Consider the following 18,649-nt stretch of genomic DNA (forward strand, 5'->3'; position numbering starts at 1 on the left):
ATATATATATATATATATATATTTCTCTAGTTTGCTATCTTGTTTGTAGTGGTGACAAGGAAAAATTACAAGTTGAGTTTTCACATGAATCAATTATTTTGGTTATATGATAAATATGATTGAATTTGAAATTTTGTATGGATATTTGATTTAGAGAATGTGAGTATGTTTATTTTTTTTATTCATTATTGTGTATACACTAAGTTGAAAATACAAATATTTGCATGATAGGTCCTTCAAGTGTGATGAGTCAAACCTAATTATAGTTAATATTATTCTTTTTATTTCAAAGGTTTTATGTTTTACTTTGCTAAAAGACTAGCAAAATCTAAGTTGGGGGGTGTGATTGTGAATCAAAAGTGTCATTAAATCTCTTATTTTACATATGTATATATTGTTTTTATTTGGATTTTTTATAATAATTAATGTGCTTTTTAGTAATGTATTTTTTTTTTTAATGTTTTAATAGATTTTTGGAGTTTAAATGAATTATTTCAGAAAATTTAACATCGGAACTCAAAAAAAAGATTTGAAGAGAAATTTAGTTAAAGATTAAAGCAAATCTTAATTCAAACAAGTGCTTTAAGTTTGCTCCAAAAATCAACTCTATTCTAATCCTAAAAAAGATTATCATATGATCTTTTTTAAGCCCAAACTTGATTTTTGTTGTGTGTAAACTTTAACCATCAAACACTCAAAGTTTCAATGTTAATCTTAGCCCAAATAATATGTATATTTTTATCCTTATATGATGCTTAAATTCAGCCTCAAATCAGCCTTTAAATCAGCCCAAACACAATTCATTATCTTATATATCCACACAACAAATAACATTTGATTTATTTTGAGTAATTCATTGATCCAAGAGGGCAAGCACATGTATAAAAAGCTGGAAAGGATGTTATTATATTATTTTAGGTCAAAAAGAAGAAAAAAACAACTCATAAAGGAAGAAAAAAAAATGTGCATCAAAGTGGTTTCCAAGCTGGCCTGATTTGATTTTTCGAAACACTAATTGATGTTATGCCCATAACTTTTGATGCAGATGTCAAAATGAGTTGTTCTTTACTGAATTAGAAAGCTAAAAAAATTGCCTATAAATATATCTGCATAACCATCTCTAAAAAAGGCTTCTAAAATGATTGAATTACTGTCCAAAGTTAGCATCATATTTGTGTTAGAATTTTTACTGAAATTATATTGTGTTCTTCTTTATAGATTTCAGTTTTTTAATTTGTAAAACTTATTATTTTAGTTTGATTCAAGTTATTTCATGTTTATTAAAGTGTTTTATATATAATCATAGTTGACTAGTCTTTTTCTTGAATCCAAATCAAGGATAATGGTGGTTATGGTGAGTTCTTTAAGATATCAATTAACTTTGTAAATTTAACTATTAATTGACCTTAAACTTTGATTTTCTTACAATTTTATTCTTGATTTCAATCAATTAACTTTGTAAAAATTAAATTTAACCCTTTAAAATTTCAATCTTCTCAATTAAGTCCAAATTGGGCTTTTAAATTTTATTTATCTGCAATTAATTCCCTAATAAAATTAATTGGACCTATTAAAAGTATAATTAAGTTCTTGCACCTAATTAAATCTTTTAATTTTTATCATAATTAAATTAAATTGGCCTACTAAAAATCTAATTATGTTTCTAGACTTAAAGTTTATACAAATTTGTCCATTAATTAATTAATCTAACTTTGAATCTATATTATCTTTTTAATATTAGGTATGATGGGACATAATTAGGCTTTCAATTTTATCCAAAACTCTAGCTTAATTTTTCTATATATATTTAAAACCTTCCTCGGTCAGATTTTGCTAAATTGCTAGTCTTTTTATTATTATTGCTTTTTATTTTTTATTTTTATAAGGAAAAATGATAAATTTGACAGGAAGAACCTAAAAATGGGTTGTGAAAATAAAAATATAATTTTTATTTCTTTATAAAATATATATGAAAATTTCTAGAATTTGATCGTATGCTCGTGAATAAAAGCATGTTTTTTAATAAGGAATTTTTATTAAATTTTGAAGAAAAGTAGTGTAAGTCTATAGCTCAAATATTTAAAAAAATAATTGGAAAACATGTTGAGTATCCACAACTAATTGTAAAATGATCTCTAGAATTTTTTTTATAATTTTATAAAATCATTTTGGGTTTATTTGGCAAAAAAAACAAAAATTATTAAAGAAAACTGTTAAAAATTTATTAGAATATATTTGTCAAACATGCTCTAAAAAACTAAAAAATACATTTTTTTTTCTTTGTAAGATATTGCACAACCAAACACTGCCTCAGGCTAAGAATGGGTTCCTCCCAACCATGTGAATTGTGCCTCCTAACCCCGGCCCGTGGACTCATAACTCAGCCTATAATGGAAGAATAGCCCTAATGAATGATTGTGTTCAAATGAGAGGCCTGACCTCCTTTTATTCTTACACCAACCTGGCCCAAAAAAACACCTTTGCCAAATTAAAATGACCAGCAACAGAGGCATTTTGCCCACGAACTTCACCCGCAACATGCCTTCATTCTTATACTAGCAACATTCCTAGTTTCATACAGCAGCTAGGACTAATCGTTAAAAAAAAAAAAAAAAAAGTACGCCCTAACAAAGTCGATTCCCTTCACACCCTCCAAGTGCAGAAACCCTTCCCCCTAGCTCTACGTTGAATCCCATTGTAAACACGAGTTTTCGGTAAAAGTATTCGTACACCACTTGGAGCTTCTTTAAAAGCTTTTTCAAGAGAGTTGATTTCTTTATCGCTGTGAACCAGCACATTGACCTTCTCGTTACCCTTCATATTCACTGCTCTCTGCATGTGATCCATGTGCTCATTTCGTCTCGCCTCCACTTCGTTCTCTTCCACTAAAGCTGCTGTGTATTTCCGGGCACCTCTAATAATACGCCTACACAGCTTTATATGCTGATTCTTCTCCGATTCCGCCAGCATACTCATACTTTGTTGTAATTTGCGAAATCGAAGCTGCCTTCGTGTCTTTCCTGCCTTCATCTCGCCATCAAGATCCACCAGCTTTGGAAGGTATTTCTGGATTCTGCCTCCCTTTGTTAACCTTTTGCTCCGCTTTGTGCCTGGGATCTCTTGAAGCTCAAGAATCGATTTCTTCTTGATGTTGTAGTCAGATAAGGTCCTTCCATCATCTTCAAGCTGCTTCTCAGAAAATAGCAGCGTTGATTTATCTGGTGAGATCCCCACTTTATCCTGGATTTTGGCCTTGACATTGCCAATGGTGTCCAAGCTATCAACTTCCAGGGCAATGGTCTTTCCAGTCGAAGTCTTCACAAAGATCTGCATGCCACCTGGAAGTCGGAGCACCAAGTGAAGGGCTGACTCCTCCTGAATGTTGTAAGCAGCAAGGGTGCGTTCATCTTCAAGCTGCTTCCCTGAAAAGATGAGTATCTGTTGGCCAGGGGGGATACCTTCCTGATGCTCTATCTTAGCTTTGACACAGTCAATGGTGTCTGAGCTTTCCACCTCAAGGATTATATTCTTGCGAGAGAGAGTTTTCACGAAGATTTGTGTCTGATCAGAACAACAAATAAATAATTTAAGAAATTACACAAGATCAGAATTTGTGTCTGATTTAAAAAACACAAAATCACAAAATAAAACCTTTAATAAAATGCAAATGGAATGGTCATAACATAAACAGTACAATAAAACACTAAAAAAAAAAATACTTATAGTAAAATCATTAGAACTTGTTAATAACTTGGACAAAATTATCATTTAAAAAATACAAGATCACAATTTAACAAGTATATTATAATTTAAGAAATACAAGATTACATGATCAAAAAATAAAATTTTTGATAAAATATAAATGAAATAGTCATAATATAAACATCACAACAAACACCAAAAAAAAGAACTTATAATAAATTCATTCGACCTTGTTAAGAGCTTGGACAGCTGCAAATCTTAGTCCTTGCTTGTAAGAGCTCGAAAGGAGCTGGAGAGCAGTAACTGCTGGAGTAGATTCAAGGCTTTTGACATTGCTAAGCTTTGTAATTGCTCTGGCAGCCTCAAATATCACCATCTCTACCTTATGGTGCAGGCAGCTCTCAGCTATCATACCTTCCGCCATTGATGAGTTTGATAAATGAATTGAGAGTAGGGAGACTGAAGGGAGAGAAGAGAGAGAGGAGAATATATAGGCCTCTCGAAAATGCACGCAAACGGGGTGCTCCTATTTTGTAGGGAAATGATTAGTAGTGACAGTTGTCACAGTAATTTAGAAAAAAATAAAAAATTCTCTGTAACTGCCCGCCAGAAAAGAGAGATTTAAATCAAGAAAAAAGAAATGTGTTGGGCTGCATTGGACCAACTCGAATTGAAAATGTGGTGCCTCTGTTGAGGGTTTGTGATAGCCTTGAATGGTAACGATGTTCACTGCTCCTCCTGTTGGAAGAGACCAAATGTAGCCAACTCGCCCATATGAAATCAATCTGGTTTTCATAAAAAAATAAAATAAAAATTAATCAGTCAAATGTTTAGGATCATGAATCTTGCAAAAACAGTTTATTCGTGAATTTGTGGATAAATCTTGATAAAAATGACATGCTACCATAATATATATAGTCTTATAATGCACCCAATTTCATACCCTGAAATCTTATTTTGTCTTTATGCTTGTAATTTTAGTTGTAAACTGGCATGATGTCCACTGTGTTGCCGTTGATTATTTTCTAAAATATATATTGTGGGCTTTTTGGAATATAACAGTGACTGCAGTTTAAAATATTTTTTATTTAAAAATATATAATAATAATAATAATATTTTTAATTTGTAAAATTTATTTTTATTAAAATAATTTTTAAAAAATATAAAAAAATAATTATTATTTTTTAATGCCTGCAGTGTCGAATGCACCATTTGAATAGAAGGCCGGGAAAAAAAAGGAGAGATTTGAAAGCATTTAATCAAGAATCGGTTGCAACGAAAGGCAAAATAACTGGGGGTTAAGCAAATGTGAGTACTCGTATTGCATGCCTTTAGTCATTAGCAATAGCTTCCAGTGGCTTGCATTTCTTCGGCTTCAAAATATGTTTACCCTTCACTTAATTCTCTCTTCATTAATTTCAGTAACTCCATGCACATAGTGCTACTGAATGTGTGCTTAGCAATCGTTGTTTTTTTCACAAGCTTAGATATTGCTTTTGCAGGGGGGCAGCTAGCAAGCAAACACTGTCCTGGTGCTTTTGTGAGGACTCCAAGAGATTAGCTGCTTCTCTTCTTTTTTTCTGCTTTGTTTGAGTAGCGAAGAAGAATTCCTTTTGTTTTTTTAAATGCTTCTTTTTTAAGATCACTTTGTCAGACACCTCCTGGGCTTAGTGACAGTTAGGATTAATGGTTTGTGCTTTTTAGCTATTTAGATTATTTGGTTAGTTTATGCAACTTGCATTCACTTGCCACAAATTTAGTTACCTTAGGCTTTTAATCCACAATGGCTGTTTACGTAATCTCTTCTCTTTTCACACTTCCTCCGCATAACAAAAGGAACCGTGCCCCATTCACAAGCCACCCTGCAACATCGCTGGTGCGGTGGATTGCAGTGGGTTGATATAAATATTATTTTAATATATTTTTAAATAAAAATAACTCTGTAGCACAATCAATTCAATACATATATAAAAGTAATCATTGTGCTTCAAATTACATCACATGCAAAAACACCACATCTAGCTAGTAACATTTAGCCCCATTTAGAAACGGTTTGAAACCGTGTTATAACAAAAAAAAATTAGCACGAAGAAAGCAACTTTATTTAGCATGATTATAACAACAGTTTTCTAGTTACTTTGTGGATGCATGGGCTAATGCAGCTTTTGGAAATTATGCCCTAGGAAATCTTTTGACTGGCTTTGGATTCTACAACCCCTATTGGCTATTAGACATTGCCAATGTTGCAATCGTCGTTCACCTTGTTGGTGTCTATCAGGTTTGATATTTTTCAAGCAGTAATGACCTTACAAGTCATGAATCTATGACAAGATTCAAGTTTCACGTTGATCTTTCCGTAGTGCACTTGCAGGTCTATTGTCCATCGAGATGCATTATTCTCAGAAGAAGATCGGGCGATAGACGAGCCATTGGCTAGGGCTTCCGATTTTCAGTATGAGTTGCCTCGTGGTCACCGTAGCTGCAGCTGTTGGCTCTGTTGCCGGGATTGTGTTGGATCTCTAAACTTACAAGCCATATTTAAATCTAGTTACTGAGGTCTGAGAGAGAGAGCAATGAATTGATTACACGCATTTCAAGCAGTGAATTTTGTAAGCAAACTAGATTCGTCAGTTGTGTCAATAAGTACATGTATATTGTACTTCTAAGAGTCCAGTAAGGACTGATGTATCTTTCTCAATCTACAAGATATTTGAGACAAAGATTTCATTTTGTCAGCCACCAATTCACCTCTTATTCTGTGCTAGTGCCAGGTAAGAAAAGCCTTCGCTGCTGACATCCAGGTAAAAGAAACGAATAATACACAAAACTTGATCCCTTAAAATCATCCATTAGAGAAGTAAAACGAAATCAACACATACATAAAGAGATTTACATTCCCTGACAAGCTATTACAAACTCAACAAACTAAAAAGCAGCCTTGTGGGATTTCCTCCTCGTTAAAAAAAGAACAAGTAGAAGATTAGTTGTCTTCAGTCTTCAATTGGTATATTTTTAGCCTTCATTCCAGTGGAATTTGCCCGTGCAGCAGCTTTTACAAGAGTTGTTGGTTTGAAGACACTCTTTGGGTTAAGAGCCTTTCTTATCTTGAAGACAGCCCAGGCAGTACCAATAGCATGACCAGCAGCATCAAACCCTTCATTTGTTGCCTTCCCCGCTTCTTCTCCATATCTGTAAAAGAAAAATCCAATCATAGCATCAAATGAGAAGTCATGTATAAGCATAGAAAGTTAAATGTTCGATTCAGACTATGTATCCTGTCTAAAATCTCATCCAAGACTATCCTGCCACTGCTGGCCAGATACCCAGATCAGGGGAACAAGACCTGCCTCTAAAGCAACCAACAACCTTATAGAAAAATAAAAAATGCACCATAGAGGAACAGAATCACCACAGCTTTTAATTCCAACTCGCCAGCAACATTACACTTGTTTGAATGAAAACAATTGGAGTATAGTGCCAAAAGAAAAAAAGCAATTAAACTGATGATAAAGTTTATTGTGATAAACGATTATTCAAGTGGAGCATCAATTTTAAGAATTAGATTGAGATATACCGGTGTGAGACAAGTCCAGTTGTCACAATTGACGAGGTTGACATGACATTCTTTCCAGCAACTTCAACAGCATCACACACCTTGTCTGCACAAGCACAGAAATGGCACGCGGAGGAAACAGTATTGTGAGTCGGATTACAGTTCTGACAACCTCACAAATCGAGGAAAAACAAACCAAACAATTGCGAACGAATCACTTACTAAATCCATCCAAGGAAGCAAGAACAATTTCTCCTGGCATTAGGCTAAAAAATTTCTTGCCCACTCTAGAGTTCACAATTGGACTCGTAAAGAATCCAGAGACTTTCACAACCCCAGTAAGAATTCCAAGAGCCACTCCCTCCGACATTTTCGTCAACTTCTTAACCCTGCAAACATCCCGCGATAAAATCATGAATCAATACATACTACTTAATATTAATTTACACGAACCAATGAGGGGAGGGGAAACGAACATAATAAAAATTATTTACATCTTTAAAATTCAGAGGTGAGCACCAATATGCATATCAAAAAGCATTTATGCAACTCCAAAAATCAAAGAGAATGCTGCTTCTGTTATAACCATACAAAGTCCACAGACAGAATGATGAGATCAGCCATAACAATAAAATTTCTTAAAAAAATTAGCAAAACTAGATAGCTTAATGTTTAAAAAATTAGAATTGAAACCCAATAATAAAAAATTAAACCAATAATCAACGGTGAAACCAAACCTTTTGATCCTCCTCAGAGTCCCTGGACTGATATCTGAATCCGAACTCTTGTCAATCCTTATCTTGAAGAACTCATTACCCCACTTCAACCTATCCACAGTCACATCTCCACACCATAAAATTCCCTTGATCAACTGCCCTGACCCCGCCGCAATCAACCTAGCAACACTTGAGCTATAATCCTCCACATTAGGAGCCAACACTGTCCAATACGCGGCAGAACTCTTCTCCGTCAATTCTTTCTTCTTCTCTAACTCATCCGGGGATATCTTCTCCGCTACGCTCCCATCAACTACCTCCCACTTCCCTCCACTCTCCTTCACTTCTTGCACCGAAAACGAGCTATAACATTCCAATATCTTATCTAACTCCTTCAACAAACCCTCTTGTCCTTTCGAAGCAAAAGTAACCCCATAATTCAACAACTCAACTTCTCCCTTATTTAACTCACCCCTATCTGCTTCATTTCCAGGCACCCGAAGAGTGATAAAATAATGTGATCCATCAAGCTTTACTGCTGCCTCATCATTAGCCAGAGGCCACTGAATATCATCACCTACACGAGCAAAAACAGCAACAATAGTGTCACCTTGTTTCAGACTCACTATAAAGAAATCCCCACAAGCCAGTTCCACGCTATGATCTCTCTCAATCAAATGAACTATTGATCCTGAAATCTTGATCAGGACTTCTTCATGGGGTTCAGAGTTTGAGCCCAGCGGCGAACCTAAGTCGTTGTTGTTGTCGTCTTCAGGGAAGAGATTCTCTGCCAATTCTTTCATGCCAATAGTAGGATACAAAGAGGATGGAGTAGAAGAAGTGGCAGAAATGGCTTCTGGGTTTGAGAGAATAACTTGTGGGTAAAGAGAGCTGCGCTTTGGAGATGACATTTGGTAAGCAAGTTTGTTTCTTTTTAGGTTTGATGTTTTAGTGTAGACGAGCAGTGAGAGATCTTAGGGGGGATTTAACGGTTCTGTAATCTTCAGATTGAAGGAAATAGAAGCCGTGTCGGCCGGGAGTTTCGAGGAACCTGTAGAGATTCGTGGCTTTCGCTGGTCGTGTGAGTACCGTTTCATGTCACTTGTCAGTTCTTTGGATGATGATGAATTGATACTCTGCTGGACAAGTGCTTGAATCTGAGACGATTTGTACCAACTTAAGCTACTGAATTTCATGTCTTGAATGCGATGCAAATGCGTGCCGATTGTTGATTAGGTGAGCCTCAAATGTATGGCTGTCAAGTTTTGTGCTATGAATTTCTTGACATTTAGCAGAGTAGCTGTGCTTGGGTTTAAAATATCTTTTTACTTTAAAATATATTAAAATAATTTTTTTTATATTTTATGTCATTACTTTAAAACTATAAAAAAAACTGGAAGTTTTATTTTAATATCTTTTAAATAAAAAATGTTTAAACAAAAATCTTCTAAAATCAAAAATGTTTAAACAAAAATTCTATTAACTTCCTCGTAATTAAATATAAATATTTATTAAAGACCACACATCTATTTTTACTATTAAAAGACAATATTCATATATATTGGATGGAAACATATTAGATAGATGGACTGTATTGTATCATGAGTCTAGTTATTTTTTTAATAAAAAAATTCAAACAGTGCTAATTTTTTTAAAGAAGTAAGAAAGATCTGAAATTTAATTATTGATTTAATTAGGTTTAATAATCCTATTAAATTAAAAAAAAATATCAATGGTACATAAAACAAAAAAAAAACAAAAACAAAAAAAAACAAGCAAATACATGTGATTAGGTATATATCTTATTTGAGATTTTGGATCTACCCAGGTTTAGCAATTTAGCTATTTATCCTCTGCATTATTACTTTGGGTCCAAATTTAAAGATATTGTGAACAAAATATTATTTGCAAACATAGCAACTATAACGATAGCTCATGCAAGATTCGGACGCGAAAGAACTTATCTTGTTATATAAAAAATTAAGTCGAAAACATCCTGCCTATTAGGGGGCGGAAGAGGTGTTCCTTCCTATAATATAATTTTATGTCATGGAAGATGCAGGCATATAATATTGAAGGCGTTTTGAGTTATAATATTGCATGCATATAAGATCTTATTGAAAGCTAGATTTCACTTCGATTTGTGGTTTCAAGCTCGCAGGCCTACTCTATCCACAGGATTGATGCAATTAAGCACTTAAATGGAGGTCGGGTAAATTTTATTTTTATTTTTATTTTTAAAAAATTATTTTTAATATTATTTTAATATATTTTTTAATAAAAAACACTTCAAAACAAAATTATCAAACTCTCAAATATCTTATAAATTAGAAGTAAGGATTGCAATCATAGGTCATTTACAAGGATTCATGGCTGAGTTTGTATAGTTTTTTATTTTTTGTTTTAAAAAACTATTTTTTATTTTAAATAATATTTTTATTATTTTGATAGGTTGATATCAAAAATAATTTTAAAAAACTAAAAAATATTATTTTAATTTATTTTTAAATAAAAAATATTTTAAAAAATAAATATTATTGCACCGACAAAAACAATTTCACGGAAGCGCACCACCAGTATCTTTATTCATTGGTTGGATCTAAAAATACGTGTACTTTATCTGATCAAGTGCTGCCAAGTTTCTGATTTTTTTATGAAGCTTTCAATGTAATTCACAATTGTCGGCATGATTCGGTACTTTTAAAATATACTCTCACCGCGTTACCATACACGCTCGCACTAAAATTTTAATTAAAAAAATAGAAAAGAAAAATTAACTTGCAAGTAAATCTTTCCCCGGACGATATTTATTTTGTTCAGCCTAGGAGCGTCGGCTAAGTTAGTATAAACTATGCCTTTCGAGCTCCAATTAGTTTTAGCCATGGAATGTGGCCTCGAATAATTGAGTTCTTTCCGGCTGGCCCATGAACATGGCAAAATGGCAGGCACGGATTTCGTTAATGTGATCCACCAGTTCTATACCCTTTGTTACTTTTTAATTAAATGCTTATACAAAGGTCGGTTTCCTTTAGGGATGGTCATTCCGGTAATTAATTTCGAGAAAAAAAGTGTCAATTCGATGTTCCTAGGAAAAGAATTCTGATTTTTTTTTCAAGATTTCCAACCCGGATTTTATTTTTATTCTTTGAATACACATCTAGCTCTATTTGGGTTCTATTGAGAAATTGAAGGGGAAAAAACCCTAAAATCCTTCCAATTACTCTATTTTTCTCCACCAACTTTGGAAAATATGTTTACCAGCAGAGATAAAAAGGAATTGTGAGGATTTTTATAGATTTTTTTTCCTTAATTTTTCAATCTAATACTAATAGAAGAGCACATTCAAGGAATCATATTTATCAGTTGGAAAATATGAGTTTTTTTATTTTAGTAAGTATTTGAATTTAACCTAAGAAACGATACTAAATTATATGTCTAGGGTATGTTTGTTTCGCATAAAATATATAAAATATTTAATAAATGAAACCATAAAATATTTTTTATATAAAATATTTTTTATATAAAATATTGTATAATACTTTTTAATGTTTAACTTGAAAAATATTCTTAGGTGTAAATATTTTTTAATGACGATAATAATGGAAATAGTAGTGAGACGATGAAGATAGTTGTGTAAATATTTTTATGTGTAAATATTTTAAATATTTTTTAATGATGATAATAGTAAGAAAATAAAGATGGTAATAGAGGAAAAGAAAATAATGCTAATATAATCGTGATGATAATGAAAAAGAAGGTGATGGTAACATAATAATGATGATTAAGAAAATAGTGATGATATGACTGTGGTGACAACAATAATAATAAAACAGGTAGAGGTAATGTCATCGCGGTGGTAATGTTATGGTGAGATAATAATGTTGACGAAGAAGGAAGTAGTTATGGTGAAGGTGGAAGAAAAGATGATGATGGTAAGATGATTATGATTCTGGTGAGGAAGAAAATAATGTTAACATGATGATGGTGAAAGTAAAAAAGAAGATGTTGGTTAAAATTGTACGATGATATTAGTGAGCGTAACAACCGGATCCTAGAATGTTATGGATTCTTTTACCATGTCGATCAATCTGCAACTTTGCCTCTGAATGAACATCCAAGGAGGCAGGAGACCAACACGGAAGGTGACAGACAGTTCCAAAAGATAAAAGTTATGGATTCCTTTTCCATCGTCTTCTCCTGTCTCTTAAACCTTGCTAAGGGTTTTATAAATCACAAAAACCAAGTGCGGTGAAGTTAACCTGCTCAGACGCATACTGAAACATTTCATTTTCACTGCGGAGTTCTTGGTGTACGTGCTTGTCAAGGTGGAGACAAGGAGCACTATGATAAAGAGCTCGGAAAGAGAAAAAGGAGAAATAAATGAAGCAAAGGGAGAGAAGAAAAGAAGGGTGCTCTCATATGTAAGACATTTATGCTATTGGAATATATATTATCCAATCTTAAGTCACAAATATCCTTGTTCAACAAATATATTGCTGCTACTATCCTATGTTGCAGGATTTTCGAAAGGCAGTAGGAGTTGCATTTAAGATTATTTTGTGTATGTATAAAACACCAGAGCACCTGGGATCTCACGAATCGTCCACCTTCTGCATGTGTCAGGTCCACTTTTAGGGAAGCGAAACAGGCTTGCGGATAAATTTCCCAGTAAATATCATTTCTACAAGAGTTAATAACATGTTTGTCGACCAGCTTTTAGCCGGTGGCCAAAAGGCCAAAAGTAGAGGTCAACCGAAGAGACTAGCAAAATTCAATTTTCTAACAGACGCTTTACTGGGGACGGATGCTTCATGACTTGTGTTATTCGAGAAAAAAGCTTTACCAAAGCCAGCATCGGTGCCGCAATCTAATGAAATTTGATAGACATCAGCATTAGAAAACTCTAGAAATCGACAAATCTAAGCAATGGTCAATCTACGAATTGACAGCATCTGGCATTTTCAGTAGATTTCTTCCTCAACTCTTCAAACTTCTACACTGCAAAGACTTTTACACTGAAAAGTAAAGTGTAATTTGATAGGAAATGTATTTAAATAATATTTTTTTATTTTTCAAATTTTTATAATAACAATGCAACCAAGAAAATTCAACTTTTTATAATAACAATGCAACCAAGAAAATAACTAATATCTATCAGCTTATATAAACTTGTCAAGTTTATACATATACAACATTACATGGAAAAAAGGATGGTAACAGATATAATTTAACAAGGACAGGAAAAAACAAAGAAAGAACTCACACTAACCATCCCTCAAAAGCAGTTCTTGGCCTTAGTACTAACCTGGCAGCCAGCAGAAAGAAGGGTGGCAACACACACTTATACGTAGCAAATTCTACACCTATGCTACCTCACACTCTCTCTTGCTACCTCAACGCTAGCTTAACCATCTGCCAGCCAACCTTACCGATCATAAGATATGATCCAAGTGGAAGTTTACAAAGGATCTATCTGGGTCACCAAAATGGAACTCCTAACGACATGCTTCCCATCAGACCACGAAATTGACCCGAATACAGCACCCGAATCATCCAGCATCAGATTCCGGGTGTTGGCCGTTATGGTTACAATGAAGCTCTGCTTCTTCACGGCCTCGGTGAACACCAATTTTGGTGGTTTCACTGTCACTGTAACCCCTTTTGGAGCTTGGGTTGTGAAACGATAAACAGCGTCCGGTTGACCCACATTGGTGACTGTTCTAATGAATGTCTTGCTTGTTGCTCCCTTTGCTGAGCTTGGAAGCAATGCTGCGATTGAAGGGTAATTGAGGTTCTCTGGCAATGGTTTCTTCTCTAGACAACTCACAGGTGACCGCGTGATCACCTGAATTACTCTAGGCCCGTATCCAATTCCACACAAAAAGTTCACATAATCGTTGTTGGTAATATCATAAACCAACCCTGGATCCATTGCTCGATCAAGATTGAGATGCCCTGCACCTAAATCGTATGATGACGACACGTTTCCAGTGGCCTCATCAGTCATTGGCTGGTTTAGATTATTGAATGTATTGGCAGTGGTCATCATTGCAGACCTAATTGCTGCCGGACTCCAATCTGGGTGGGCAGATTTCAGCAAGGCTGCGGCCCCACTTACATGAGGACATGCCATTGAAGTGCCTGAAAGAATGTTGAATTCAGTTTTTCGTGTATCTGAATCCAATCCAGTTGGACCAACAGCATCCGTCCAAGCAGCAAGAATGTTCACCCCAGGAGCAATCAAGTCCGGCTTCAGAATCTCCGGGGTCAATCCATTTGGCCCCCTACCCGAAAACGAAGCCACAACAGGAGCTGGTTTGATTCCGATCACAGTACCCTTGAAAGCAATAGTAGCAACCGGATTCGAAGTGGCTGAAACATAAGCCTTGACTGTATCACCCTCATCAGAACCAAGAGCACAAGTAGGAATTAAATGAGCATCGCCAACTAAACCTTCACCATTAGAAATTCCATTGGCAAGAATCATGCCAACACCTCCAGCTTTCTTAACAACCAACCCTTTTGCCACTCTTGCGCTACTTCCGCGATCGCAAACAACAATTTTTCCCTTCACCACACGAGGATCCAATGAATTTTCCATACACAGGGACGCAGACAAAACCCCTGATTTCCCCGGATAAACCAGAGGATACATTTTACCACTCAATGGCAAACCAGCATATAGCGAAACACCAGATAATCTCTTCCCATTACCAAGAACAACTTCTGCAGGGAAATTCCTGTCAATTGTTCCAGCACCAACAGTAACAATCCACGGAGCAAGATTCGTCACTGACATTAAATTAGGCCCGTCATTCCCAGCCGAAGACGAGACAAAAACCCCTCTAGAAGCCGCACCATAAGCACCGATGGCAATCGGATCAAGATAATAAGGTGCCGAAATCCCATCACCACCACCAATGGAAATCGAAATAACATCAACTCCATCTTTAACCGCAGCATCAAAAGCAGCTAAAATATCAGAATCAAAACACCCCGCATTCTTCCAACAAACTTTATAAACGGCCAAACGTGCTTTCGGCGCAACCCCTTTAGCAATCCCTGCCGCGTACCCTTCCATGCTAGCACCAAACACATGCCTTCCTGCGGCAGTTGATGCCGTGTGAGTCCCATGACCATCGGCATCTCGTGGAGACTTAAACTCCACAGTTTCATTAATAGGAGTGATCGGTCCCGTGCTCCCACTTGCTGCCTCGTGTCCTTTGATAAAAAACCGGGCACCAATCAACTTCTTGTTGCAGTTTCTTGCTGAAAATCTTTCGCCGACTTCACAAATTCCTTTCCAGCGAGCAGGAATCGCTCCAAGATTGACGTCAGAGAAGCTCCGTCGTTCTGGCCAGATCCCGGTATCGAGAACGCCAATGATAACATCAGAACCATAATCAGATTCCGACCAGAGACCACGTTGGTTTCTGAGTCCAAGAAACTGAGGAGACCGAGTGGTGTGGAGTTGTTTCCGTTGGTCTTCAATCACGGCAAGGACTGATGGGTGTTGGCTGAGAGTGGCGGCGTGGTCTGGTGTGAGTGTGGCGGAAAAGCCATGGAAAACGGTGTCGTAAGTGTGGAGTATTTGAGGGGCGTCAGTGAATTCAGTGGTGTACCAGTGGTAGTGCGTCAGGAAAACGTAGGGCTTAGATTGAGCGTCAATGCGTACGATGTAGGTTTTATAGGGTTGATCAACGGCGGAGAGGGAGAGGAGTGGGAAGGAGGACAAGAGGAGGAAGGAAAAGAGGATGGGATGGGAGGGAAAAGGAGCCATTGAAGTTGAGAGTGAAGTGGGTGTCCGTGACCGACAGGGATGGGGAAGATATAGAGAGAATAAAGGGATTATTGTCCCCCTTTTTTTTTTATGGCTTTTGTAATTTTCTTTATCTTAAGAGTTTAGATTAAAAACTAAATGTGATTAGTAATTTAATTAATTGTTGATTAACTTAAAAATATTGGAATTTGGAAATGTCTGCGGATATTTTCTTGTTCTTTTGCTCAGTTCACGAGTCACCAGTATTTTTGTGTGACCTTAATTATTTTTTTGTCTAGCAGTTAGAGCTTTTTTTTAAACCTTCGGTTTGATTAAAAATAAAACTATATATTTTTTAAAATCATTTAATATAAACCATCCCTGTTCTGTTGTTCAATTTAGAGTGGTCTAAAAAGGAAGTTGTTATTTTTACGACATGATCAATGTAATTTCTTTTTTTTCTGTTTATTAATTAATAAGTGTTTTATTAAACGTTGAATTTAAAGAACTTCAACGTGTTAACGACACTATCTATCTAGGTATTTGCTAAAAAATGACATTTTTATAATTATTAAACTTGATTTAGTTTAGTTTAATATATTGTTTTTATAAATTTGCAATTTAAAACTTAGTTCATCATTAATTTTAATTAAAATAGTTTTAACAATAAATAGGTAAAAGTAAAAAAGTAATTCAATGAATTATTCTATCACTCAATTAACTTGAGTTAAAACTGAAAAAATTAAAAATAATAATTTTAATTTGTTTTAAAAAAAAAACAAGAATCCATATGATTAATCAGAACATTGTAATCTTAATTGAGTATAAGCTTATTAGTTTTTTAATTACAAAAATGCTTTTAAAAAAATAAAAAATTTATTTTTTTCTAAATTATTTTTTAATTTTTTATATTAATTTAATATATTGATATTTTGAATAATTTTAAAAAATATATTTTTAAAAAATATTTTTATATAACAACTACTTATCATATTAACGCGGAAATATTTTAAGGTTTTATTTGTTTTTACATGAACATCACATGAACGAGGAAATATTTTAAGGTTTTATTTGTTTTTATATTTAAAAATTATTTTTAAAAAATTTAATATTTTTATTTTTATTTTAAATTAACATATTTTAATATTTTTAAATTATTTTAGTGTGTTAATATTAAAAATAATTTTTTAAAAATAAAAAAATATTTTAATATATTTTAAATAAAAAATACTTTAAAAATTTTAAAAACAACGCTTATTACATTTTCAATCACCATCTAAATGGTGACGTGAGAGAATCAAGACTTGGATATGTCGTCCACGTCAATTTCCCAGAAGAGAGAGAATGAAAATAAAGATAAATAAATAAATAAAGTAGGAAAAGGCTGGAGGTTTGATTGAGTATTTTAAAGTGAAGGACGATGGCATGAAATGGTGGGACCGCTTTCTTAGCTTTTACAGGGGTGGAGGTGGTCAGTTGGTGTTGAAACGATGACAAAATTATTTGACATCGCTAGTTGCACATGATTTTAATCATGACCGTCGGATTAGTGGGACTCACCGTTTCAGTACCTTGCCTGTCCACTTGTTCTAAAATGAATGGTACGACAGTGCAGGCAGGGTCCGAGCTCCTAACATATGGATTGTGAGATCAGAAGGAATCTAAATTACGGTAACTGTTTATAAAAGTAAAAGTAAAAGTAAAAATAAATAAATAAATAAGTAAAAATAAAGTAACTTGCTTGGGATGGACCGTCTCGCATTGATGGAGACAGTTTCCACACTTTGCCCCCCCACCTTCTACTTTACGAACAAGTGGTCACGTAAGAATAGATACTGTTTGTGAATATGGTGTGTATAATATTTTAAAAAAAATTAATTTTTTTATAAAAAATTAACTTTATATATTTTGGATTATTTTAATAGATTAATTTTAAAAAAATAAAAAAATTATTTTAAAACACTTCAATATAAAATTTTAAAAAAAAATAACTACAACTATAATTCTGAATAGGCTTTTAAAGCAACATAAAATGTCATTTTATTTTTTTAAAATAATTTTTATTATAAATTAATTTTTAAAAAATAATTTTAATATTAATAAATTAAGGTAATCTAAAAATACAAAAAATAAATTTTTTTTATTAAAAACTATTTAAAAAACAAAAGACATATATACTCTAGAAGTAGGTTAGTAAGCTTGGACGAGATTAATAAAATGGTTAAAGATTTTTATTTTTTATTTTTTTATATTATTTAAAAAAATTATTAATTTTTTTAAAACAAATCATTATGTGAGACATTTATTTTTAAAAATTTTACAAGAAAAAAGTTTTGATTGATAATAAAGATGCATGAGGAATTATTCTCACCTTTTAAAAACAATTTAAGAAAAATTACCATCACCAAAGTCTTGTTTGTTTGTTAAAAAATAATTTTATTTTTAAATGTAGTTTTTTTAAAATCAAATTATTGAAAAATAAATTATTTTTTTATATTTGATAGCGAGATGAAAAATATAAGTTGAAATTTTTTTTTAGTATTTGATTATGTTATGGAAAATGAACTGAAAAATAAATTATTAATATTTTTTAAGTTTATTAAAATAATAAAAAACAATTTTACAAATTAGGTTGAATGAGAATAAAATTTAAAAAATATAATTTCATAATTATCTCAAATAAAATAAATAAAAATTAAAATAATAGAGATCAAATATAACAGATTAAAAAAATTAAAAGGTGATAAAATTGAAATAATAATAATAATAATTTCATAAATTATTTCAAATAAAATAAATAATAACAAAAAAAACAATGACCAAATTTGATAAATAAAAAGTTCGAATTAAAAAAAAAATTATAAAAATCAAATTAAATCAAATTTCAAGAAGTGAAATTGAATAAAATTTGAAAACAA

At 33.2% G+C, this 18,649-nt stretch overlaps 3 protein-coding genes and 1 long non-coding RNA gene across 4 annotated transcripts; 1 reads left to right on the forward strand and 3 right to left on the reverse strand.

Moving 5' to 3' along the window:
* Positions 1-2,581: 2,581 nt before the first annotated feature.
* LOC105109104 (uncharacterized) lies at positions 2,582-4,126 on the reverse strand. Its single transcript, XM_011003704.1, has 2 exons — positions 3,932-4,126; positions 2,582-3,561 (listed from the first exon to the last, which is right to left on the reverse strand). Exons 1-2 carry the CDS (start codon positions 4,124-4,126, stop codon positions 2,644-2,646), a joined length of 1,113 nt encoding a protein of 370 aa, XP_011002006.1. The 3' UTR covers positions 2,582-2,643.
* A 1,605-nt stretch (positions 4,127-5,731) lies between these two features.
* LOC105109081 (uncharacterized) lies at positions 5,732-6,662 on the forward strand. The gene is made up of 2 exons (XR_839166.1): positions 5,732-5,981; positions 6,075-6,662. It is a non-coding gene; the product is annotated as an uncharacterized LOC105109081 (long non-coding RNA).
* Positions 6,522-9,192, reverse strand: LOC105109080 (uncharacterized). Its single transcript, XM_011003671.1, has 4 exons — positions 7,994-9,192; positions 7,479-7,645; positions 7,278-7,362; positions 6,522-6,892 (listed from the first exon to the last, which is right to left on the reverse strand). Exons 1-4 carry the CDS (start codon positions 8,881-8,883, stop codon positions 6,694-6,696), a joined length of 1,341 nt encoding a protein of 446 aa, XP_011001973.1. The 5' UTR covers positions 8,884-9,192; the 3' UTR covers positions 6,522-6,693.
* A 3,921-nt stretch (positions 9,193-13,113) lies between these two features.
* On the reverse strand, positions 13,114-15,807 carry LOC105109082 (subtilisin-like protease). The gene has a single exon (XM_011003672.1). It carries the CDS (start codon positions 15,750-15,752, stop codon positions 13,431-13,433), a length of 2,322 nt encoding a protein of 773 aa, XP_011001974.1. The 5' UTR covers positions 15,753-15,807; the 3' UTR covers positions 13,114-13,430.
* Between the last annotated feature and the right edge of the window lie 2,842 nt (positions 15,808-18,649).

The sequence above is a fragment of the Populus euphratica genome, unplaced genomic scaffold (genome assembly GCF_000495115.2).
Source record: "Populus euphratica unplaced genomic scaffold, PopEup_1.0 scaffold589.1, whole genome shotgun sequence".
NCBI lineage: Eukaryota > Viridiplantae > Streptophyta > Magnoliopsida > Malpighiales > Salicaceae > Populus > Populus euphratica.